Raw genomic sequence first — 25421 nt, forward strand, 5'->3', positions numbered from 1 at the left:
GATATTTGATATCACCACTCAGTCCTGATATCTATGGAATGACAGAGGCCCGTAGCAAAATAGATAGAGCTCAGCAGCCTATGAATCAAATCTAACTTGTCTGGGTATAGGCGATGGCTGCCGATAGCCAGACGTAATGAAAAGACTCAGCAGCACAGCCTTAAAGTACGTCTCCATGTACATATTGGAGATAACCAACCCTGTCACATATCTCAGTCCATCAATACATTCAGTAACACTTCTCAATTTGAGTGTAAATGTCTACAAAGTGGGTTGCAGTGAGCCGAGACAGAATCCTTTAAAGCCTGTTGCAAATGCTACACAAGGCTTTGGAAATCAACACGATCAATATGGTGTGATTAAGGACTAGTTTTTTCATTTTAACGCAGTCTCATTTGAGAAGTGTTGAACTCAAGTCGGATCTCTGTGTTCCTGATAGATCTGTGAATGTGTTATTTAGTGTGAGTTGAATTGATATTTTCATTTTTAATCAATCCCAAAAGCTATTCATAACTTGTGTGGTATTAGATTTATATTTCTCCATTTTAGTTGATTCTGTGTACATTTATCCTACTAACAAAACATGACCTTGCAGCTGGAGAATTGCTGCCTGTCTAGTTACCAAACTAAGTGATTTTTAGTGGTTGTTATTGGCATTCAGGGCACTGCCAAATCTCTGCAAACAGAAATGGTGAACTGAATTTTAACAACAGGCATGATAGCAAAACTGATTGGAAGGCACTATAGTGCTACAGCGCAACAAAATCAATTTATGCAAATTCTCCATTGGCAGGACTCTTCAGTAGTCACTGAATTCATTATTCAAATTATCTTCTTCTTAACTTAGTGTAAACAGGGCATTAACCTTCCTGCACTCAAAATAAAGCTTAGTGGAAAAGATGCCATGCTAAATTATATTCCATCTTTTTTCCTTTTTCATCTGCAGAAAAACATTAAACAGCCTTCCAGGTTGTACTTTATGACATAATTAATGTGTAACAGCGTTGATCAGTTTGTCAAACGCCTCCCACTGGTAGAAATATCACACTTTGGCTAATATTCAAGGACTGGAATCAAGGCTGGTTAGTCTGTCACTTCAGCAGGAAAGAAAAGTACAGCATGTTAACCTGTCCATGACCTCTCCTGTTCAGTGGAGTGCAGCATGACTTAGTATTTTACTGCTGTTTATGCCATCCTGTAACGGGCAGAGTGAACTTAAACCATGTGAGGCAGATGTGACCTATACGATACTGCTATAAGAAGGCAGAGAGCAGTAACTACAATAGCAGTGAAATTGAGAAATATGGTTTAGGATTTTCAGCTGTGTGACAGATGGAAAGTTTGTAATCCCTTCATTTTATGCCTGTTTGGGCTGATCAAGAAGCCTACTTACACAAGTTTAATAGAAACTACAGAAGCCCAAAAAAATCAAATGCAAATTGTGTTATTTCATCTTTCTTGTGCATTTTGACAATTGTTTACAGTCCAGCTATAGGAATTACACATATCCCTGTTTTGTTATTGTCTGTCTAGAGATGGCCTAGTTAGTTAGCCTACTGCTACTCAGCTAAGCTAGTTACTGTTAGCAAGAGTTTAGGTGGGGTTTTATCTCCATCATGATTAGATAGAGCAACTGCCTCATTTGTTATGTGGAATAACAAATTGAACTACTAAGATGCTGGTTTATTAAAATAGATATTTTTAAATTACAGATTACAGCTAGCATTAGAGAAAAATCAGTTTGTGAATTTATAGCTTTAGCTAAGGCCAGCCGTGGCTAACTACACTTCTGGCTTACATTTGACATATCTCCCTGCCTATGCGTTCTGGTGTCCCGTTTCTCAATTTTGCATGCTGTTTTGACAAATTATACATTTCTATTGCTTTTATTTGATGTGGTATATCTGATGCCAAAAAGTCAGATTCAGGTTTTCTTTTAGGGCAGTATAGCAGACCATGAATGGCTTCTAATATACAATAGGTCTAACCTTGTGCATTCAAATATATATCTTTTTTTTTGGTTATCTGTATGCATATTACCAGTGATTTACACTTACATTACTTACTTACTCTGCATTCAAAAGTAAAACTCTGTGAACTCTTAATAGGTTTGTGTGAAGTGCATTAAGTACTTCAAAAATGCTAAACAGATGACAGTACTTTTCACGCACAATGAATTTGATATATGAATATGCAAAAGGCCAAATTCACACAAGTTTAAATTTTACAGCACTTAATTTCATAATCAGTGTGCAGCTGCAGACTTACCGCTCCCCGTCTGGCTTTCAAGTGCTCTCAGACAAACAGGACATACACACCCACACACAGCATGCTCTCGCTGTCTCACTCGAATATAAATATAAATATGCACTGTGTTTATTACATGTAGGTATATATATTGTATACGCAACTACATTACGCCAGCACACCTTGATCTAAAGCTTTCCAATGGCAGTGCAGCCGCAGGGGGACTCATTAAAAACAATAACCTCTAAATCCCAGCTACACTCTGACAATGGAGACCTATTCCACACACAGAGAAAAACATACTGACAATTCAATGAGAGAAATGCAGTCTGGGAATAAGCAATGACTCATTCACAAGTACTTTATGTATTCATTATCCAACTTGAAGGGAGAAAAACAAACATGTGCACATATGTTTTAAAAATGTAAAAATTGTAGAGTGGATGGTGTGTGCAAGATTAAAAAAGGATGGACACCCTCTGACTCTAAATATGAAAAATAAGATGCAGCTCTGTGCCTTTATGAATCACCACAGAGCAGGAGTGCCAGCCTGAGACCTATATTTGCCTCTTACTCATAATAAAGTTTATACTGTCAAGTGTTCTGACTGCTAGTCCTGAACCAGTAAGTGTGATTACAGGTGTAAATTGGTAGTGGTGAGTAAGGAAGCACACATCTTAAGCGGTCAGATGCGAGATCCTCTGATCTCTTTGTGTCTTAAAAGCACACAGTTATCACGATGGATTATCTAATATGTTATACTTGGACATGTGCCATACTTTTTCAAATGACAGTGTAGTGTCTGAGGAAGGGCTGAAGAACAAATCAAGGGTAATGAAAATACAACCCGACCAAGTCTGAAAATGAAACCGGGCTGTATTAAAGATGGCCTTTTTCTGAGGCATAGGATATTATTAAATGCCAACTAGATTTAGAATGGCATGTTTTGCAAGGGTATGTGTTCAATAATTTTCATAGGCATGTGGACCATTAAACCCATATGAAATTGAGTGCATGATTATGGTTGTGTGTGAGTCTGGCTGTAAATCTCATAACTGTCTACAAACATCTTTTTTTGTTTATTTACAGTGTATAGTTTGATAAAATGAACAGTTAAGATAAATAACACAATTATTGAGTCTCACAGCAAACATGTTATCCATTAGGCCTGTTGGGTCTTCAGATCTCATCCAAACATACAGCAAAGCGCAAACACAAGTTTTGGTAATGTCAAAGGCGACTTGCACTTGCAATTACTGTAATAAACTATAATTTAAAAAGAAAAAAAAAAAACTTTTGCAAAGAGAGCAAATGTTTGTGTAAACGAGCCAGACTAAACCAAGACCGTCCAGGTGGATTTAGCACCACGGACAGACACACATTAAATACTTAAAAAAAGACGAGTGTTTTGTAAAATAAGAATAAAACAAACTGAAACACAGTTTGCTTACCATATTTTCTGTCAGCGAGGGCAGGTGGGGAGCAGAGGCTGACCAATGCAGCGAAGAGGATGGGACACCACAGCGAATCCATACCCGCTCCAGCCTATACAGTACAACTAATCCATGGCACACCTCCGCTAAAATTGCATGTTTCAACGCTGACTCAGGTGTGAGCTGCTCGGAAGACACTCGGACTAAAGAGGCATGTATGCGCGAGAAAGCACGGGAGAAACGCAGCAGCGAAATGAATCGCTAAATGGCAACACAATACAGGCGTTGTTTCAGCACCACAAACAGCAACCAGCTCCACGGCGGAGCCCCTCCTAAGTTTCTGACGTCAAACACACACATGGTGAGGAGGGATGATGCGCGCAGCATGCAACAGCGCCGGAGGGACGAACGGATGGGTGAAGGATGGACGGATGAAACATGGATGGATGGATGGCAGGAGTATTGAGTGAGTGATGCCCGGAAGCCGTTAAGGCAACACAAAACCCCAGAGCAAAACATTAAGGTAGTGATAGATAGATCTTATTAACTTGACTGATTAAGTCTACTATACTTTTCCAAATTTAGATGACAACATAATCAAAGCAAAAAAGCCATCATAGGAAAGTAAATACATATGCATACTATTTCACTATAATCATACATAATATTCATTTTACACAATTATAGCGATTGTTGTTTTGTCTATTCTATATATAATTTATATTTATTGTAGTGATTTCTAGGGCACAAGTGCAAGAGTATGTCAGTAAATAGGCCTACTGTGAAAAAACATCAATAGAACAGAAAAAAATCAGGACTGAGAGCTTGTTAATTTAACAAATAAATATTTAACATAGTATCAACAAATAAAATCATTACCTACACATTTAACTGTATAAACCCGTACTTACAGTATCTCACAAAAGTGAGTAGACCCCTCACATTTTTGCAAATACTTGATTATATCTTTTATATGTGACCACACTGAAGAAATGACACTTTGCTACAATGTAAAGTAGTGAGTGTACAGCTCAACAGTGTAAATTTGCTGTCCCCTCAAAATAACACATCACACAGCCATTAATGTCTGAACCGCTGGCAACAAAAGTGAGTACACCCCTAAGTGAAAATTTCCAAATTGGGCCCAAAGTGTCAATAATTTATGTGGCCACCATTATTTTCCCTAAACTGACCCTAAATTAAGTGGTGAACTGGCAACAGGGTCATGGTGAACCCTGTGGTCCAATCCAACAGAGGAGCCACTGTAGGTCAAACTGCTGAAAAAGTTGATGCTGGTTATGACAGAAAGGTGCCAGAACACAGTGCATACACAGATGTCTTCACGGGTCAGGGCTGTCGCAATATCGGCAAAATTAAAATACCGCGCTATTGGTCAAGCCCACCGTGGAGAACGGCAGGCACCGCAATGTTCATGCTTCTTTATCAGTGCGTGTTAAATTAATAAATTAGTGTTTCAAAAGTTCCACAACCATAAGGAGCTCTATAACTGTTCAAGGATGGACTGCCACGGGCTGTACGTGATCTGACTTCAAACTTAGAATATCTAAGTGTTGCCGTGTTTTGTTGTTTTACTGTTTATTTTAAAGGTCAGCTAACTTGGCGTTAGCTATTGTGCGGCTAATGTGGCTAACAGGCTCTACGATGTTGGACAAACATAATCCAGAGGGACAGTCGAGAGAAACTTAACGGTAATAATTTTAGAGTACTTGAATCCAAGACCATATTGTATAAAAGCTCAGTCAGTGAAAGTGAAATATTTATTTTCATGATTTTTGTCTTCCAGAAATTGAACATGTGATTCAAACAACAAAGCAGATATTGTACAACACGCCTTAGCTTCACACAATTATAATGTGAAGCAGATATTACATGGGTAAACCTAGAAATCCAGAATTTCATTCACGGTCTTCACAGAAGATTCATAAATAACCCTGTGGCAGAAAGGGATTAAAAAAAGTTACATTACAGTTCATAAACCAACAATCAATGAAACTATCCACAGATTATCTAAAGAAAACATCTGAAATATGAGTGGGTTCACACAGACCTTGTTTAGTCCGGTTGAACAAAGACCCCCTTGGTACGGTTCGTTTTGGATTGGTGTGAACAAACATGAATTCTGGTGCAGACCAAACTCTCTGGTACGCCTTGAAGGGGTGGTCTCGGACAACTGACAAGTGAACTCTAGAGCAGTTCTTTTCTGATATGAACACCATTTGAACCAATCACAGCTACCATTGTATGTGTCACTTAAAATAGTAATTATTTATTATTACTGTACTTTTTAAATGTGCTGTTATTTTTGTTATTTATAATATTTCATATTTATCAGAACACATTTTACTACCATGTAGGTTTTTGCAGTTTGCCAGTTTGCCTTGGTGTTTGGTACAAAGAATAAACACAAACACAAGTCGTGGTATGATCTGATAATAAGTCTGTCTGATGCAGAGTTTCTTCTTCAAAATTTCTGCATTATTAAATTATTTAACACCTGCTGTCGTATGACACGTTCATTTGCGTGACCCTCCAAAGTCTGCTGACATGCACTCCAGACCAATACCAACATGAACCTGATGGTTGTCCCTGATGTATGATGTCCAGGTAGAAACAACAAAGTTTTCACCATGTTTACCATTTCTGGTTTGAAGTTTTGCCTGTGAGAACGCAAACTGGAGCGGATGGAAAGTTGAAACAATGTAGCATCCTGGCATTGGTTCGATTCAGGAACCGGACCTTTAGGTGTGAACCCACCCTTAGATTTCCTTCCACTTACCTCTGGATGTCTCTGCTGTCTACCAATGTGACTGCATGTTTGTGAAGCTGCTGCTGCACAGATGTGGCTGCGCTCTTCAAGACCGCTTTAGACTGCCCCGCTAAAGAATTTTTAAAGTGACATATACGAAATTGTGAATTATTATTATAATTAAAGATGTCTGACCAGAAAAAACTCCAGTCATGTGAACTCACTGGCTTTGATGACTGCCATGAGCTGCAGGACGGCAGCCAGCTCATACAGACTGCTGATTGCTTCAGAGTCCAAAGACGAGATGACTTCTGTCAAAAATGCCCTGAAAGAAACATTAAAGAACAAATGAGGCTATTATACTGTATATTGATTACATTAAGCACAAGTAAGTGTATCAAACTAAATAGAATAATAAGGGTAAGCTTTCTAAAATAACAAAAGACTAAGGTGAGGGCATGTTCAGTAGGTTATTAGTGTAATCAAGAGAAAGGGGACACAGGATATTTACCTGGTAACAGAGGGTAATTTAAGGATGACAGACAGTAGGACACTGGACAGAGGAGGCATGTCCTCCACTGACTCTGGGGCGATCATCTCTTCAGGATGGGTAATCTTTAAAAATAAGAGCACAGCAACATTCATCATTCCCTTAATTGAAATGCACAAGAACGTAATCGGTCAAGTCCCTTATCAAGCCAAGGACGTGTGGGATATTGGTAAAAGACAAATGCTCTGGCTGGTAGCTCATACCTTCTGAAGCAAATGTCTCTTCTCCACAATGATGGCAGCAAAAAGAGTAGAGAAGACCCCGCTGAGAGGTGCTTTGTCCCAGTTCTGTGCTACCTGGAGGAAGTCTGTCAGGCCGGTAACGGCTGACTGACACAGCTAAGTCAGGGCACAAAGATGGAGACATTCTTAACAAACTCGAAAAAGTTTTTACTAATGAAGCAAGTTCTACAGTGCTGGAATATCGAGTGCAACAAATACCACTGCAGTGACAGTCTGTTATAAAGGGTTGTTATAGACCAATATAAACCAAACATGCTCCTTTTGTTTTAACAAGTAGTGAGGAAACCAACCGGTGTGCAGGCAATAGGTCCATTAGAAGTATAAGTAAGAAATAAATGGGCAGTTTATTTAAAACAAAAAGGTATTGGTAAACCAACTAAATAGAAAATTAGATCAAATGAAATAAATCAATAAACATGGTGGGGGTTTAATGTCTACCTGTTGTCCCTCCTCTGGTTCCTTCCTAAGACGGCGAGCCAAGAGTTCGATAATCTTCTGAAAGATGTTGGCCACCACACCCAGAATGACAGTGGTTGCATCTTCCTGATTTTCCTGAACCTGATTGTTGGTGTCCTCGGGTACATAGCTATCTGTCACCTCCTTCAAAATCAGCAGTACTGCAGGGATACACAGGTAGCCTGCCTCTGGAACCACAAGACGTAAAGATGTTCATTCAGGTAAAGAGACCAGATGCAAGAGGACTGTTTTAAAGGAGACCTATTATGCTTTTCCTTATTTTATGACTTATCTACAATTTTACAATGTTGGATGTTCATGTTAAACATGGGCAAAGCTTCAAATAATGGAGGTTAAGGTATGTAAAAGAAATCCCTGTGAGCCAAAACCTCAGATTTCCTCCTGTTCTGAACACTCTGTTTTGAACGGCTTTTTCTACACATCAATTTCACTTTTCATCACATTTGCATGGTTCTGATTACTGCTGAGATAGTAGCTTTAACAAATTAAGAGAACCATGTAGGCCATTTTTCTTGTGCAAGGATTTAATGAATGAAAACAAAAACACAAATACGAAACTGCTGTTTTGTCCGAGTGCAATAAATATTATACCTGTGGTGAGCTATATAGTATACTATTACATAAAATGACAATGCATATAGTAAAATTAAATCATTAATATATTAACTAGGGCTGGGCATGTTAACACATTATTATTGCGTTAATTAATTAACGCCAACAATTATTTTATCGCACGTTAATGCAGTTTTATTATTATTATTATTTTAAAAGTCTGTTGTTTACTGGCTCTGAATACACATACAGTGAAACCATGGGTCACAGGAGGGGCAGGATGTTGATCAGCCTGCAAATCACCCACCGAAACAAGCAGTGACTTGTGAAGCAGGCAGACTATGATGGATGCAGCGTGTGGGAGAACAAACTGCATGCTGATTAGTATTGGGGAAGATTTCGGTCTTAGGAACGTTCTTAAAATCAAAACGTAGTCGCTTGGCCCCGTGGGGTTGCTCCACGCTCCTCAGGTGATTTCAGACAGGGAGAAAAGTACTCTGCAAGTAAACTGTAGGCGCTCTATGGATAGGCTGTAGCCTATTTAACTTAAGTTAAAATTATAGGCTACATAACTTTACCTGATAGGCCTTCATCTAGTTTTGCGGGGATGCTCTGCCATGTGAATTCCTTCCTGTTGACGTCCTATTTAGTAAACAGTAATAGATTCTGTAAACTCAAACAGCGAGGATCAGTCTCTCTTCCAATGATTTGTGCTGCGCGTTGCATACAAAACGTTCAAGACAATTCAACTTCGGCAGCGGGCGGGCGTGTGCGTGACGGGAACGCGCCCGCTTGTCGCTACGCCTTGTGCTGGACCACTTCACCTTCACTCTAACAGGGGCACTTGCTACTGAACACAGACTGTTTATGCTGCTCCCTGATGAAAAAAAAAAGAAACCTTTCTGCTGATATTATAAAATATAGTAATATTTTATTACTACTGCGTAAAGGGAATACTGCTGGTAAGAATTATTACCACCATTATTTCTACAAATGTTTGCAAACCACATGTTGTTGCACTTTTGTGTGTTAAAATTTTACTTTTTATCTAATTTATTATATTAATATAAATACTAATACACTCATTTAAACTAGTTTCTCCTCCATGTGATGGAAAGCGCTTCAGCAGTGGAGAGATGCAGATTTCCACTGCAAGGTGTACCTGGGTGCCAGTATGTGGTCCTAGCATCCTCCTGAGAGCAACACGTTCCCCTTGTTCTGTTTTACTAAAGTGATTGTAAAATGTAATTTATACTTCTGCGTCGAATCAACGGCGTAGCCTACGCGTTAATACTGTTCAGTAGTCTTGTTTAGATTAGGTGAGGCGTGAGTTGTTTGGGTGTGCTGGTGTATTGTGAACTCGTCCCTGGTTCAAAAACTACACAAGCACCAAACACAGTAAAGTTTTTTGCGATGAGTGATCAGTGTTTCAAAAGCTGTTTTCAAGGTCTAATTTTCAAAACATCTGTTTCAATATTTTAAAAAGCTTCAACAAATTTTTAAGGCCGAGTGTACAGATCCAAGGGTCTTCACTTCCATAGTCCACTAATGGTTTCACATCATAGTTGAACACAAGCAGAAGGAGCGCACACGTAGTATAAATATGTATATAATAAATAGTTTGGTAAACTCTGTTACTTGAACATTATTCACTGTGCTCCTAAAATGCATTTGCTCCTTGGGATAAACCTTAGTGTAGAGCCCTGGCCTGGTGCTTCAGGTCTTGGCCAATCAGAAGACAGTGGGCTTTGAGAGGGGGGCTTAAAGAGACAAGAGCATATTCAGCTTGTTTCAGACAGAGGCTGAAATGAAGGCCTACATGAAGAGCCAGTATAACTTTGAATCATGCAAAGCTGCCATATAGGAGTCACAGAACAACAATATAGGACTGTAAATGCAGTATAATAGGTTTCCTTTAAGTGAAATAAACTCAAGCTTATGTTAAAAAAAATTGTTATTTCAAACTGCATACTCTTCCATAAGTGCAGTGTACCAGTTCCCTTGTGGTATTGTTCACTAGACATTTGAATCACTCACCTGAGAGGAGGGCGAGCGAGCACAGGTGGAGGATTTGACCCTTGAACATCTCGTCGCCCAAACCCACGAGCAAAACGTCTCGGCACACAGTCAGGAAACTCTGGTGAAATGCATCATCGTCACGGTGAAGATGAATGTTTCAAAAACAAACAGAGATCACACCCAGTCTTAGGGGAACGATATAACTGCCTACAATCCACCACCACTTAATGAATAAAAAGCTCACGGAAACACATGCAGGGTTATTTTCATTATCTGATCACAGCAGCCGTTTGGTGACAGGCTGAAAAATAATGCCACAAATAAAGAAAATAAGCCCACTTCAGTGTGAGCAGGAGGCGTGTACAGCAGAGAGATCTATGAGGAGTCTGAATTTACCGAGCAGAACTGAAAGTCCTGGAAGCAGGAGGTAAAAAGGCTCCACAAAAATTAATGTTCTGCATAACAACATGGCTGTGTATTTTCACCAGCAGCCTTGGTACAGGCCATGTATCAGGGTGAAAATGAGTCAGACACAAATCTAACCTGGCAATTTGCGAACACGATGATAAGGTTTAATTTGCCAGAACCCTGGAGTCCCTGCGGAGATATCATCTTGCTTGGACTGACTTTATAATTCATATAAATGACCTTACATCAGAAATATTTTTAGGAGTTACAGCTTCACTGTCCATTCACCCCTTTCAACACACCATCCACATCTACCATAAAGAGACCTCACAGATCCCACCTCAAAGTAGCTTCAGTATCAAAAGGCATGAGGAAAATGAATATTCTGTACTGAGAGCTAATCAAGCTACTGGGTGTTTATTTGAGGGGGACTGACTAGATGTTGGTCTAATTGTGGGGAGAAAGATATAATGATCACAAAATAATTTACTTCATTCATGTGCACCTGCTCAAACTAGTAGTGTTATGAAACTGTACCCACCTTGTGAGCCTAAATCACCCATCTGTGCTGCAGTGGAAAGAAGTGTCCTACCTCCCTTAATGGAGACCACACAGATTTTTCCTATTTGCCCAAATTAAATGTCGATGCTTACCGCAGCCGTGCATATTCAGAAAATCATTTTAGCTTCACTAATTGTAGTCTGGCAAGGCTCAATAGACACAAAATACGCCTGACACATATTTGTTTATGCTTTGTTTATAAAGTCATCCACTGAAAACATAACTAAAAATTTGTTTACATAAGAAATAGTAGAGCTCACCTCAGTTATCTGTGCAGCCAGTGGCTGCGACTCCTCCGATTCCTTCCCATCACAGTCGCTGGTACGTCTGGCCAGGAAGGGCAGCACCCTCTCGGCCACCCACGCTGCCACATGCTCCAGAGAGAGCAGGTAGTCTCGACCCTCTGAGGACTAGGAGAGAAGCAAATGGTTTCATTTTCATAACTTTTTCCCCCTTTAACTAAATTTGAGAGGGGACACAGTTTAAAGGAAAGACTAAATGTAATGCACGCCGAATGAGAAACTCACATTGTGTTGCAGATGTGCACCAAGACGACCGTAGTACATGAAGACCTTCAGTGCAGTCTCCACACTGGGACTTTTATCTTCCATGGTGGAGCTGAGGTAAGTGTACAGCACTGACTGCAAGGAAAGATATAAAATACATTAATCTACTCTGTGTATAAACATATTCAAGCAGGGATAGACGGACTGAGAGAGTATACTGTGTTATGTATCTAAAAAAGCCAACACACCCTCCAGTTTCCTAGAACCGTATGGAGCTGCTTCAGTGGACTCGGACCAAGAGCCAGGACTTTCTCCCGTGTTGAAGTGCGGCTGAACAGGTACTCTAGGTAAGCCAGCGCCAGGTCGGGTTTGGCCTCCACCGTCTCCTGGATCCGCACCTTTCGAGTGGTATTCGCTTTGTCCTGTAGTTGAAAGGAAGAGGACTTTAACAAAGATCAACAAGGGAAAAAACAATAGTTTTTTTTTGTCCAAATGAAAGCTCTTTCGCTGTTGTGCTGACTGACCCCCTGCTTGGGCAGAGCCTCAGTGAGCCAGTCAGTGATGAGTTCGAGGATGTCGGTGGCCTGGCCCCAGCTGCACATGCAGTCTAACAGCTGGCTGTACTGGGCTGGCACTGCTCCAGGGTCCATCCTCCTCAGTCTGGACAGGATGCCACAGCTGGGAACGAGAGGGCAAGGTGAGGGACACAGGTTGTTCAGTAAAACAGAAAAGAAGAAAGGGTGTAAAAAAAAAAACACAAGAAAGTGGAAAGCTGAATGAGATGGAGGCACCTGAATGTCGGCACTGCAGCTGGAGGCATGAATGAAGCCAGGTGTATGAGAGGAACGGTACATCGCTCATCCTGAAAAAACAAAATCATGACAGTTTATAAATACCTGTTAATGGAAGAATAACTCACACAAACAAATACAACACATGGAGGTTGAAGTACCTCAAAGCTCTGGAAATATTTGGACATGACATTTCCAAACTTGGCAAATGTATACTCCTGGGCCTCTTTATTTTGTTTCAGGCCCTTCTCGACGCTTCTCCACAGGATGACCACGACTTCCAGCAGATGAGACACGACGGCCATATCTTTCCCAAACAGAGGTTCAGCCTGCTGAAAATCAAACTATAATTTAGATCCCCATAAACTCAGACACACGGTGTACACAACTTAAACTAATGTACAAAATCTTATCTCATTAAGAGACAGTATAGGTTTGAACTGACACCAAAAATGAATAAAATACTTTATCATTTCTGATCTGCAAATTGAAACGCATGAAGCTGAAGGAAAACTATTCCTCCACAACTATTTTATAAATTTTCTGTTCCTCTTATAATATCATTTGGTTTTGGACAGTTGGTTTGACAATACAAGCAATCTGAAACTGTATAGGATTGCACAGGTGTACCTAATAAAGTGGCCAGGGAGAGTATGTATAGATTCTAACATCAAATACTGCAGTTTGAGCCTCATTTGGGGAAGATAAGAGTATTTCTCAGTGTTTAGTTTCTGGCACTTAAGTAACACTCCAAATACTTCAAACCTATAATCCAAACTCAGACTTGTTCTCTGTTAGCACGAGTGTCTCTCTCTTACGGCGCTGTTCTCCTTGTTGCTGTCATTAATCTCGGAGAGGTCACAGTCAGTCTGGATGCAGCGGTTCAGAACACGGCGAATGGCAAACATCAGCTTTACTGGAGGAGAAGACAAAACAATACATGGCTACTGGACATCGGAAGAACTTAACATATTACAAATGCAACATGCTAAGTCATTTCATTTTTCTCTAGTCTTTAATGAATAAAGGACACGTTCACACAGCACTTACCAATGTTGGTGGGCGCTGTGTGTTTGTGGGCATGCAGGTAGAACTTCCTGGCAGCCATGGGGTTCATCTGGATAAGGGTGATGCACCGACAGCACCACTCCCGCTCCGGCTCGTTGACGGGGAAAAAGGACTTGAAGAGCAGATCGACAATGCGTTTGGAAACCGAATGGGAATCGATAGCCAGACGGGCCAGCAGGTGGTCCATGTTGCACACGTCCCAGAACTGGAGAGTGGAACACGAGAAACCTCTTTTTCACACCTGGCACTAACATGTCATCCTGTGAGTGGATCGTGTCTCAAGTGTAATTTGGCTGAATTACATCTGGAGTTGTACCAAACACTCAAATACATCATCAGTAAAAATTAAATATTTAACTTTCGTTAACACAGTTGCTCACATTCCTCATCTTGACAGACACACAAACTATAGCATTTGTGTGAATGTCCTTTTTGGATATGCAGATTTAAGTTTATCTGTGTGTATGGTGTATTTATGTAGCTAATGTGTGTGTTTTAGAGACAGATAATGGATTTTTATTCCAAAAAGAATTGTCTTCACCACCTTAATTACCTTCATTGATTGTGTAGAGAATCTTACCTTTTCCAGCATCTTGATTAAAGTCATAGAGATTCTGACCTTTAAATTTTTTAGAGATTCTGACTTTTAACAGGCCTAATAACATGTATACTGTTGTTATTGTTTAATTTTAATGTTCCTTTAATCTTTGCAATGCAAGTGTCTTGTATTGTACTTCTGATACAATAACTCCAGTCTGTATTTTTCTTTGTCATTCCTGTTGTTTGTACTGTTACTACGGTTTTGTTTAATAAGGAAATATGAACAAATAAAGTGCCTTTTAAGTGTCAAGCTAGATTACTGTGTACTTCAAATGTTTCTATAAGAAGCCAAAAGAAACATATTTCAGAAACTGAAGATCACACAAGACACAATCTGCACTTGCTCGCTGATGTTTTGCCAACAATGTATCCAGCAAAAAGAAACTCTACACATACTGTACCTTGGCAGCACGAACTGCCTTGACCTTGATTAGCATGTCAAGGAAAGCTGTGCGGACTTTCTCCGAGCTGTCATGAAGGCTGTATTTGAGAGTAGTCAGGAGTTTTTCCAGTAGTGGATGGCTGAGAGAGTTGTCCAAGACAATAGGCAGACACTGGGATAAAACATTACACAAACCACAAGTCAAAGTTAAACATCCTGTCTGCTGCCAATAAAATCAGTCAAGTTAACTTTGTCTGTAGTGACAATCATGCTTAACAATGTGGCATCAACTTATTCTAATTTCTAATACAACTTGACTACATACTGCCACTTTGTTCTCAGCTTAGATCATGATCGTGTAATAGATCAATAGTAATCTATCTCTAAGGGGGCTCCCCATGTCTTAATTTTCCAGGACAACACACATCGGGACAGAGAGAAACAGCATCTCCCACCTTGAAGACGGAGCACCGGACATCAGGAGAGCTGGTGTCAGCCGCCAGCTCCATCACCAGCTTCTTCAGGAAGTCTGCGACGACTGTGGGAGGGAGGAGCTCCCAGCACTTGGCCAGGATCTTACACACTCCCAGTATGGCACTGGAGCGCACAGTGGGATGAGGGTCATCGAGGAGGCCCTGAGGATCACAGATTATAGTTTTGGTCCTGAGGGGTCATGTTCAGATAATTTTAAGCTCAGTGTCTGTGTGTTGTTGTCTTACAGCACCAGAAATAAAATAAAAAACTGGATAAGCTCTGAAAAGTACTGAATGGCTTTAAAAGGTTCTCACCATTACTGTGTCCAGCTGCTTCTGAATGGTCTCATCTATATTCTTGGTGTTGTGATCCGGGTCATGGACTGGGAAGGCCTCAGTGAAAAGCAAAGTGGCATTTGCACGCACCTCAAAGTTTGGAGCCTGAAGAAGTTAAACAGAAACACATTAGACTATAATAAAACACTAAAACACTAGTTTGATTGCAGCTAGAAATATCCATATCCATACACTTAAAGCTTTCCAGAGAATGGGTTTGTAGAGATCATAGAGCATCTTGTCCACCTTGTGACAGCCCTTCCTTTTGTGGAAATAGCCCACGATCTGCACAGAGGATAATCACACAGAGCATAATATGCACATCATGAGTGGAAACACTGGGAATAAAACACTTAAAGCAGCTAAGTAATATGTCTACCTGTCGGACTTTGGCATGGACAGGCGATGCTCTATAAAGGAAGATTGCATTTAGCATAAAATCCTGAATGCATGAGCTCTCAATCTTCTCCAGGAAGTCCTCGCTGGCCTTCTTCCATGCTCTGAAGTAGATCTCCGTAATATGAGTAGTTATGGTCCTGAACAGAGCAACTTAGTAGTAAATAACAAACAGAAAATTGACCACAGTCAAACAGAGTAAACGTCTTACTTGCTGTAAAACTCCAGCTGGTTTTTGATGGTGCCATGAATGACGCAGATGAAGTTGACGTTCCAGCTAAAAAGAAACACCAGGAATCGCTTTCCCTGTGACAATACATACATCATCAGGCTGGCAGCTCAAAGACAAAACCACAACAATAAGATACAAAAAAAACCACAGAGACTGTGACTGAAACTCACAGTGGCTAAATATCACTCTACTCACGTCATCGTTTTTGATGTAAATAGGACGATGAAAGCACTGAAGCAACAAGTCGATTATCTGCTTGTTGTCTTCTGATGTGTAGTCAACACTCAAAAGCACATCATGGAGACTCCAGACTCTTTGGATCTCAACACCCTGATAACACAGACACATGAAATAAACCTTAAGGCCATAGCCCAATATTGACTGATTTGACATGAGGTCATAGACTGACTGGTTTCTTCAAAATGAAACTCTTCTGCAGAGAGATGAGGAGAGCAGTGCGACCGAACGTTTCCTTCTCCTTCAGGCCCTTTTTCCACCAGGCCTCGCACAGCGTGTGGATGTGGAGCTGCAGAGGTGCCTCTGAGACAGGCAGCGACACCAGAACACCTGAGTGAAAGACATAAATAAGAGACTCATAGCATGATGGGAAAATATCTGTCAACTATAATCAATTTAGCAGAGAGGAAAATCAGCAAGGACACTGACCATGAAGCCGGTGGACAATTTCCAGAAGGGCACTGTAGGTGTCACCATCTTGTAGGACCTTTACGGACACCATAGCCACTAGTGTCACGCCATCCACGACAGCCATGACATGTTTCTGAAGGAAAAGTGATTAAAAGTTAACTAATGAATGTTTGAACTATGTGGTTTGTTTTTCATTTAAACACAAATCTCTTTACATGGCAACCAAGAAATGTAACTGTAATGACATAAATGTTTATGCTATGACTGTACATACATTGACTGGTAGACTTACAGGATCTGCAGTTGCTTCCACTTCCATACACTCCTTGCTGCCTTCCTGCAAGAGTGCTGGAGGTAACTCCTGCAGGACGTCCTGAAGGAGCAAAGCTAGTTTACCCCATAGAGTCCGTCTCTGGTCTCTGGTCATCTCCTGCACCACCTCCTCCACATCGAAAGGCTCAGCTTTGTCCTTCTGCTCAATAAACCAGAGACATACATGATAGACAGCTACAAAAACATTTTAAAATGTATGACTACAAAAGGCATGTTCATCCCCAGTAGACTTACAGAAAATAAATCTGTTCCATTTTCAGTTAAACTTTTGCTTACATCTTTACAAACGCAAATAGTTGACTGCTTTTCAGGTAACATGTCCTATTTTTACATTAAATTTCAATCATATTCAGTGTTCACCCCTAGAATGGAGTTGAAGCAAAATTTTTGTCTGAATATAAAACCCCAAAACGACACGTCTCAGCAACATTGCTCTTGTGCCCATGAACATGCAATGCACATTAGCATAGCTTAAAACTTCAGTGTTCTCCCATAGTTTAATGTGAGCTTTAGATTAATGTTTTGGCGTTGGTTGTGGTCGGGAGGTTTGGGGGTGCTACCCCAAGAAAATTTTAAGTTTTCCAGATATTTAATTTCACATCGTATTGGGCCATTATTTTCACCATATCTCTGGACAAATAGTTGGAAAAGCTGGAGCAGATAATAAATAACCAACACCCAAAGATCAGTCTGCTAGGGAGGAACTACAACCTTTAGATCTGGAGAAAGTAATTTGGTTGGTTATGATGCTCCACAGTGAGCATTAAATTATTTGCACATAAAAACCAAAAAAGAAACATCTCCTCATTAGCTTAAAAGGACTAGTTTGCATCACTTATTTGCTTTACTAACCCTCAGCTCCTCTACGGTCACCACCTTCCTTTCTTTTCCTAACAACCAGTTTTTCAGACTCACCTGAAAACTGAAAAATAAATAATTGAACCAGTCTGTACAGGACAGAGCTGCAGGCTACACCAGTTTACTCTCAGATTATAACTGATGTTCTCAACATTGGACAATAAAATACAGCTACCAGTTACTTTCTATTGAGCTAATCTTAAATTACATAGCAGCCAAAAGACGCACCGCCACTCCTGATAGGATATAGGGGAAACACTGATATTAAGTAAATTAAGGAGTTAGTTACACAACGATGAACAAAGCAATGTGATTTGCAGAAACAGTCAGATTTAATGAAATTTAAGACTAATTTCCAAAATGATTTAACGTTACGTTAAAGACAGGATTTCAGACTTCACATTCTCTAAATTATACCTCTACTACATTTCACAGTTGTTGTTTTGTTTTTTCTTTTACAATATTTAGATTCTAGTTTATGTAGAACATTTGCTCCCTTCAAAAAGATTATAATGTTACGTCTTTGTCAGAAGTTACTTACATGAAGCTGGATAAAGCGAAGGAAGTCCTCCACATTTTCCTGACAGGCGGCCTCTAAAAACGCTTCACGCTTGGACATGTTTTGGATTTTCCAAGCCAAGAAGAGACGTGAAAATCCCGAATACACCTGCGATAAACAAACACAGTAACGAAAACGTTAGTGCCTCTTTTTCTAACCTAACGTTAGCTGACTGACGTTAAACAAATACGGCAGTTCGTTCGTCGTTAGCCTTAAAAGTGTCATTTGTGAACTTTAATGCTACCCTGTCCGTTAGTACTTGTAGTATTATAACTCATAATTATGAAAGTATAAAGTATAAATCAATAGCTTCGTCTGTTACCTTTTATTTAGAATTTTGTGCGCCGACAACAGACGGATAACAACCACCCATAACAAGAGCAAACCCGCGCAAATTTGTATAACGTCGGCTCTGTGCGTCATGACGTCCTGCGTCGACTTGACGCTGACGTGTTATTGTCGTTCGTGTCTTCGACCACTAGATGGCGACAAACCACTGCATATGTCGTGTCTGTACCACAGACGTGCACGTCCTCTTGATCGTGGCGTCCTATGGAGCATGCAGGTCATTACAATGGCGTTATACTGCAGCTGCTCACGTGATTTTATTCATATATTCTGCGGGAAATCTCCCTTATATATTAAACCCCGATCCTCAAGGGAAATATGCGAATTAAATGTTTTGCTCAAGGCCACCACACTCACCAACCCACATAATATATTTACATCTTGAGTGGAAATAATTTATAATCTTTGTTCCTAGACATGAGGACCAAATTCTAAAAAAAAAAACAAGTGACATCACTTTCACAGGAGAATCCATTTATTTTTGAAAAACCCATGAGGCATCATTCACAAAAAATAACATTAAGAAGGCAAAAATTACATGGCGGGTTGTTTTTTTTAAGGCACAGGATAAATAACCACAAAAGTATTTAAACACTTCAACAAACAGATATGACTGCATGGCAAAACATGTACAAGCCTGCGAATTCTGGCAGCAAATTTCTCATAAAATGCAGTAACTGCTGTCTCTGCTCATATTATTAAGCATGTACGACTCACATGTGGTTTGAACAATCAAACCCTTATTCAAGTATCCTTTATATTATTCATATTATACAGTGCTTGTTCATAGCCCTAAAACGCCCCCACATGTTCGGTATCTGAGACAATGTTCAGAACAACCAATATTGCACAAAATCCTCTTAAAATATACAAAGCAATCATTTTATTCTTTGCATATGTGCATTCCATGTTTGTTATCAAGCATAAAGAACGAATAGAGGAAGAAATAATAGGAGGTAAACAGTCAAGTAACACTGCATGACAAAAACATATCAAAGTCAATACTGCTACTTAAGCTTACTTTTGAGATTCAATCTGTTCCTTTGGTAAGAGTTTTCTCAGACACAAAACAGAATTTGTCACATTTTAAGAACTTGGACAAAAAGCAATAACAATTTTGACAGATTTAAATATATTTTCCCTCAAGGAAATATAATGCCATGAAACCCCACTGTGTATATTAGCAACTTTATATTTACAAAAAACAGAGACAAGGCAGTTAGTGTGTTTTAACGCATCACAATATGGTGCAATATCTCCCAATTATGATCATTAATGAAATAATGATTAACTGAAAAGCCACACAACAAAACCTTCTTTGCATGCTTAAAAAAAGCTTGTAAAAACAATATGAAAAATGTACACGAATACAACAAAATGATGCATCCTTTATTAACAAGATCACTATATGGAGGGGCGGTTTCACTATATGAGGGGGTCGTGAATACTTCTTATGCCTTGAGACGACAAACCATCTTCACTCAGATCATACCTGTAAGAGAAAATGATAAAAATGAAGCTAAACATAGGCTTTTATTACCTAAAGAAATGGCTCAATGCTGCACAGGGCAAAGATAAAACAAAAATTTACCATTGTGTCCATCCTTTAGATATATCATCCCCACTTAAATCTACCAGCACCTTCAATTTTGAAGAAAAAGCAAAAGAGAAATTAAGTCTTTAGACTCTATGGAGTACTTGGCTCTGCTGCTGGAGAATACTCACAACAGCAAGGCACAAAAACCTGCAGGAGTTACCTTTCCCAAAAATCCTTTGTGTTTGGACAGGATGCTCCCACCGTTCTTCACTGCTACATCCAGGGTTCTCCTGTGGAGCTCCACCATAGATACACTAAACTCAAACCTACAGACACATACATGTTTATACAGATTTTATGATGAAAACAATTCCTCCAATTAAAATGCTCCATTAGTTATAAACTTCACTAAACCTATAAACCTTCAAGAACAGGGCACGTGTGAAAATCCCAGCAGCTGCAGCACACATCTGAGTACTCATAAATACTTTTAAAATGCATGAGATTATAATTATATCTAGACCCACGTTTGATCATAAACAGGATTAAGAGTCCTCTTCATCGTGCTGGTCTTCCTCCTCCCCGTCCGGCTCTTGTCAGGCAGCAAGTAGAGGCGGATGAAGGGATCTGAACTGTCTTTGGTGAAGGCTATCAAGTTACTGAGGACACACAGGACAAAACTGTTTCACTCACATGTCGCCAGCCACATTTAGTGTAAGTTAATAGTGTCGATTAATCCTTAAATACTTGTAGCTCCACTGGAAGCAAGAGGAGCTGCATACGGATGAATCACTATCCACAAATTACAATGAATGGCCGAGACTTGGCCCAAAAAATGAGACAAATGAGTGGGGGACAAGTCCTTGAAAATAAAATGAAATGAAAACAAGTCTACCGTATATCTTTCAAAAAATTAATTTAAATGAAGTGTATGGTTGCAAATGTGGACCTCACCGGCAGGCGTGCACCACCACAACTAGTTTGTTCCTCTGGGAGCTGTGTCGAACAGTCAGTTGGACCTCACCCAGGGGGTACTGGCTGGGGGCCGAGCCACTATAAACACACCGGAGTAAAAGTCAGTGTCACTTCAGGAGACACAGCACGGGTAATGCAGGGACGCATGTATAGCTTGACAGGTAGTCAGATAAAATATCAGATACCAATCAAAACAAAAATAAATAAGATGAAATTCCATCAGAGGCAACGGCAGAATTACAATATGAGCCCTGAATTGAAATGAGGTGAAGGGAAAAACACAATCAATTAAGAAATGGGGAGCAATATATCAACAGAGACAGGAACATAAAAATAATGTATCATGTTTACTTCTGCAGCAGACGAAGCCTTTGCTGGAGCTCCAAGGTGGCGAAGGGCAGAGAGATATCCGAGGCCAGGCTGGGTGTGGACTCGTTATGAGGCAGGTGTTTTTGGGAGCTAGATATGCAGGTGCTCAGGTTGGAGATGCTGTGAACATGGCCGGCTGAGTACGGCTCGCCGTCCCTTTGTTGGAGGTTGAGGGTGGAAGCGTCCATAGGTGGAGATGTGGGTGAAGGCAGTGGGGAATCTGTGCTTGATTGTCTCTGGGGAGGGGCTGCGGTTGGCTGCGAAACACTGGACGCCCTGACTTGGACGGAGGAGGGCTGGTCAGAGGATACCTGCTTCTCCAGGGACAGGATCTACAGATAGACAGGACGATGTTACTGTACTGGGAATAATTAATAAGAACTACAGCTAAATTCTGGTAACTCCCCCAAAAATGAAGTTTTTTTTAAAGGGGATCTGGCACAGTTGGTGGTTTCACATTCAACCTTAGACTAGAAGACCCTCTGGTCTGTTTATAGTCAGCGTGACAAATCCTGACTAACCAGTGGTGATACTGCTGAAACATTTCAAGGATTTTCAAGGGTGTTTGAGCAGCACTACGGCCAAATATGTCTTTATGGTGCCATCTATCTCTCTACAACGGTCAATAAGCCTGTAGAGCCACTTCCCTTTGTGCATATCTGTTATGAATCTTGATAATGTTGGTTGTGATCCAACACGGGAAGGCTATTTTAGTGCAAGTCAATATTTTGATACGGCTGCATTTTTTATTTTATTTGATCAGTCGTGATGATTCAATACAAGAGAATGCACTTTGTTCCAGGGTCATGTGCAGTAGGTGTTTGAGTTCAGGGGTTAAATTGGGGTTTGTGATGAGGGAGAGCCCTTGTCCAGTGAGGGTGTGTGTGGATGGGGTGGTTTCCGCAGACCAGGAAGTTTTCATAAGAACTATTTCTTCAGTAGAAGGTAGTTCCAAGGAAACCTGTACTACAAACCAAATTCCATTCAGCTCCACTGTACCTGTGGCACTTTAGAGATCCTAAATAGAGTCTAATCAATCTAATCAAAAGACAACAACACCTTCAATCTTTAGGCCTATACCCTAAGAGTGCCAGTGGTGAGCATGTTGACTGTGTGTCAGCTGGAAAAATGAAAGTAGTGTCAACGCATTCAGAAAATGGAGCTAACTTTAGCTTAATTAGAAGCCGTTAGCTATCTACAGCTGAAAAAAACTTTCCAGGGACAGTTGATACACGAGCTGGCATCATTGACAGTTGTGGGTTTGACATGAGAACTTTCTATCTATGTGTGAAATCAAGGACTCATGGCTTCAAGTATTATTATTTTGAGTAATAAACAACCACCATCATCATCATTACTAAACGGCCATGTGAAGGTAAAGAAAGCTTGACGGGCTTGACAGCTAGACGTAGCAACAGTTACTAAGAGGAGCGGGGCATAGCAATTTATAGTTGACGATGCAACACTTGCTTTGCTACAGCCTACAACATTATCTTAGATGCTCTGTGCCACCGCAAGCATATAATACACCTTCTCACAGTCCATTGTGTTTGGATCAGCAGATCTTGAACTGTTCTGGATTCCTCAGCCTGAAATGAATAACCCGTCAAACACTACAGGGTCAGTGACTAGTGAGGCAGTCCACATTTACCCTTAGGCCCATCTTGAGTTTGATGGTGGAGCTGGGCCCGGAATTCCTGAGAGGAAAGCACTGAGTCAGCGTCATGTCCTCCTCCGCCAACAGACTTCTCAAAGGCACCGTCAAATTACCCAGGGTGCATTTGTGCTTGTAATCTTTTACCTGTGCATTAAGACAGAAGAAGATCTGCTTTATAACAAGTCAGCTACTTCCACCATTTGATGCATTAAAATTACATGTTTTCAGTGAAAACGTTATCTTTACGCAGCATTACCTCCACCTCGAGCTCCTGCATCCTGGGATTGTGAACGAGGAATGAGAAACAGTCTTCCCACAGAGGCTCATTGGTCTTGTACCGGACCTTTATGGGCAGACAGGTAGACGTTTTTTAGTTGTTCATTTAAAGACACTTGAGAGCAGCTAATTAAAAACAATTCCATTCATCTAGAGCAATCTGTCATGTAGACATTAGAAAGTGTTGACTTCAATGTAGAATCACAGTATCATTAATAACACTTGAGGAACGATACTATTAACAAAAAAAAATTTCTGATGATAATCCATCATTTGTCTGGCTTCTGTCTGCACGCACACTTCGCAGCACCTGATTGGATAGGACAGAAAGAAAAAAGGACCACACAGTGCTGATAAACATGTTCCTCACTTGCTAAAGACCAAACTGAAGGCAAAAACACACAGAAACAAGCAAGAAATCAAGATGGCAGCAGTACAGGCCGGGCAGAGAATTACAAGGGAACATACAAATTGTCTGCAGATGTCTTTGGGTCGTAGACCTCAGCCAGTCAGCAGAGGCGTTTCCACCTTGCCTGATTAGACCTCTTTTAATGACAGTGTGGTCATGTACATAAAGTGCTTGATTGACACTCTCATGTAGCTGTGAAGTGGGAGGAGGCATTTCAGGCAGAAAGAAAAGTTCTCCACAGAATCAGAATCAGAAGGAGCTTTATTGCCAAGTAGTGTTTTACACATACGAGGAATTTGCTGTGGTGATAAGGTGCAACATGTAGACAAACATACAGACATAGATACAGATGTGTATGAAATTCTCTTGGTTGAATCATTAGTACAAAAGGTTAACAACTGTGTGAGAAAAGATCTGGTTCTTTAACACAAAGTCAAACGTACTGTACATCTCTCTATACATACGTGCGCCAAACTTCAACCTGAGTTGAGGTCAAATCAGCCAGAGTGGTTGAAAACACATGTGTGCAGGGGCTGAGAATATGATAACTTTACTGAAGTTCGTGTTAACTTGCCAGATTACTTTCTAACATTTCTACATGTTCATCCGATGTGGATGGAAACACCCTCAAATTAAAGCTGCTGGAGTTGCTGCTGAAAGTAAATCCGCAGCATCAACAATAAATTAAGTGGTTCTTCCTTGTAAATAACTTCCCCTTTGAACTCTATAAGGAAATGATAATTACCTATAAATACTTCATGTCAGTGTCGCCAACACTCACCGGTATGTTGGAGGTTATTAAACTTTATTTTACGTGCTTGAACAACAACTTTCAGTTTATCGCTCTCTTAATTCCAGTCAGCAGGAAACATTCACTAACAGAAAGCCCCAGGGTGACACGGTTATGAGATGTGCTGGCTGTTAGACTTCAACATGTCTTTATGAAGAATGCGAAATATATTCTGGTAAAAGTTGCTGCTGCATTCAATCTTTGGTTGTCCAAATACTATTGCCAACTTCAAGCTGGAAGATTGTTAACAAAATCACCTGCAGAGGTTACATTTTTCTTTTACAGATCAATGCAACATTTTAGGAGTACAAAGCCAGGGCAAAATCTGAGAGTATAATAATACTAATAGATGCTTTAATCACTCACCTTACTCTCAAGACTTTTGTGTCCAACTGTCATTTGGACATAAGGACTGGGCTCGCTGCTACTCTTCTTTGCAGACTATTAGAGAATCAGAGAGGGGTGAGAGCTGACACACAATGCATAAACATCAATAACGGTCAACTTAATGACACCAAAACTCAAACGTTCGCTTCTTGAGACTCTGTATCAAGTGCACAGAGGTGATAGAGTTTGCAGTTCAGAAGGGAAAGATCATTACCATACATTTTGACAAGCAGGG

General features: G+C 40.3%; 3 protein-coding genes across 7 annotated transcripts in view; all 3 read right to left on the reverse strand.

Moving 5' to 3' along the window:
• ptprn2 (protein tyrosine phosphatase receptor type N2) overlaps positions 1-4021 on the reverse strand; it is a 133883-nt gene extending 129862 nt beyond the window's left edge. For both annotated transcript variants that reach the window (XM_038729639.1, XM_038729630.1), the window contains exon 1: positions 3699-4021. In XM_038729639.1, the coding sequence (XP_038585567.1) occupies positions 3699-3780 (82 nt within the window). In that variant the 5' untranslated portion in view covers positions 3781-4021. The remainder of the gene's footprint in view (positions 1-3698) is intronic.
• Positions 4022-5439: 1418 nt separating this feature from the next.
• On the reverse strand, positions 5440-18831 carry ncapg2 (non-SMC condensin II complex, subunit G2). Of its 2 annotated transcripts, none has more exons than XM_038729659.1 (27): positions 18761-18831; positions 18421-18546; positions 16981-17160; positions 16707-16821; positions 16450-16607; positions 16236-16370; positions 16020-16114; positions 15792-15948; positions 15605-15697; positions 15392-15517; positions 15059-15238; positions 14623-14775; positions 13604-13826; positions 13372-13469; positions 12715-12882; positions 12554-12624; positions 12287-12440; positions 12011-12184; positions 11784-11897; positions 11517-11666; positions 10306-10405; positions 7678-7883; positions 7201-7335; positions 6959-7062; positions 6672-6772; positions 6478-6577; positions 5440-5632 (listed from the first exon to the last, which is right to left on the reverse strand). In XM_038729659.1, exons 2-27 carry the CDS (start codon positions 18496-18498, stop codon positions 5581-5583), a joined length of 3420 nt encoding a protein of 1139 aa, XP_038585587.1. In that variant the 5' UTR covers positions 18499-18546; positions 18761-18831; the 3' UTR covers positions 5440-5580. The 2 variants fall into 2 exon arrangements, with proteins under 2 accessions (XP_038585587.1, XP_038585580.1); XM_038729652.1 differs by having other exon boundaries at positions 12715-12885.
• A 1326-nt stretch (positions 18832-20157) lies between these two features.
• The window catches only part of esyt2b (extended synaptotagmin-like protein 2b), a 33282-nt gene continuing 28018 nt past the window's right edge, over positions 20158-25421 (reverse strand). For all 3 annotated transcript variants that reach the window (XM_038729678.1, XM_038729670.1, XM_038729687.1), the window contains 9 exons: positions 25166-25240; positions 23581-23667; positions 23319-23468; positions 21650-21999; positions 21278-21376; positions 20851-20982; positions 20544-20649; positions 20378-20427; positions 20158-20278 (listed from right to left, as the gene is read on the reverse strand). In XM_038729678.1, the coding sequence (XP_038585606.1) occupies positions 20212-20278; positions 20378-20427; positions 20544-20649; positions 20851-20982; positions 21278-21376; positions 21650-21999; positions 23319-23468; positions 23581-23667; positions 25166-25240 (1116 nt within the window). In that variant the 3' untranslated portion in view covers positions 20158-20211. The remainder of the gene's footprint in view (positions 20279-20377; positions 20428-20543; positions 20650-20850; positions 20983-21277; positions 21377-21649; positions 22000-23318; positions 23469-23580; positions 23668-25165; positions 25241-25421) is intronic.

This window comes from Micropterus salmoides, unplaced genomic scaffold, assembly GCF_014851395.1.
Source record: "Micropterus salmoides isolate LMB-PRFRI ecotype aquatic unplaced genomic scaffold, ASM1485139v1 Ms_hic_scaffold_1, whole genome shotgun sequence".
Classification (NCBI taxonomy): Eukaryota; Metazoa; Chordata; class Actinopteri; order Centrarchiformes; family Centrarchidae; genus Micropterus; species Micropterus salmoides.

Coding starts and splice junctions, on each gene's coding strand:
- ncapg2 (XM_038729652.1), bottom strand. CDS start 18,498: ATGTCCAAGCGTGAAGCGTTTTTAGAGGCCGCCTGTCAGGAAAATGTG. Junction 15,949..16,019: donor CAGCTGGAGTTTTACAGCAA/GTAAGACGTTTA, acceptor TGCTCTGTTCAG/GACCATAACTACTCATATTA. Junction 10,406..11,516: donor TGGCTGCACAGATAACTGAG/GTGAGCTCTACT, acceptor GCATTTCACCAG/AGTTTCCTGACTGTGTGCCG.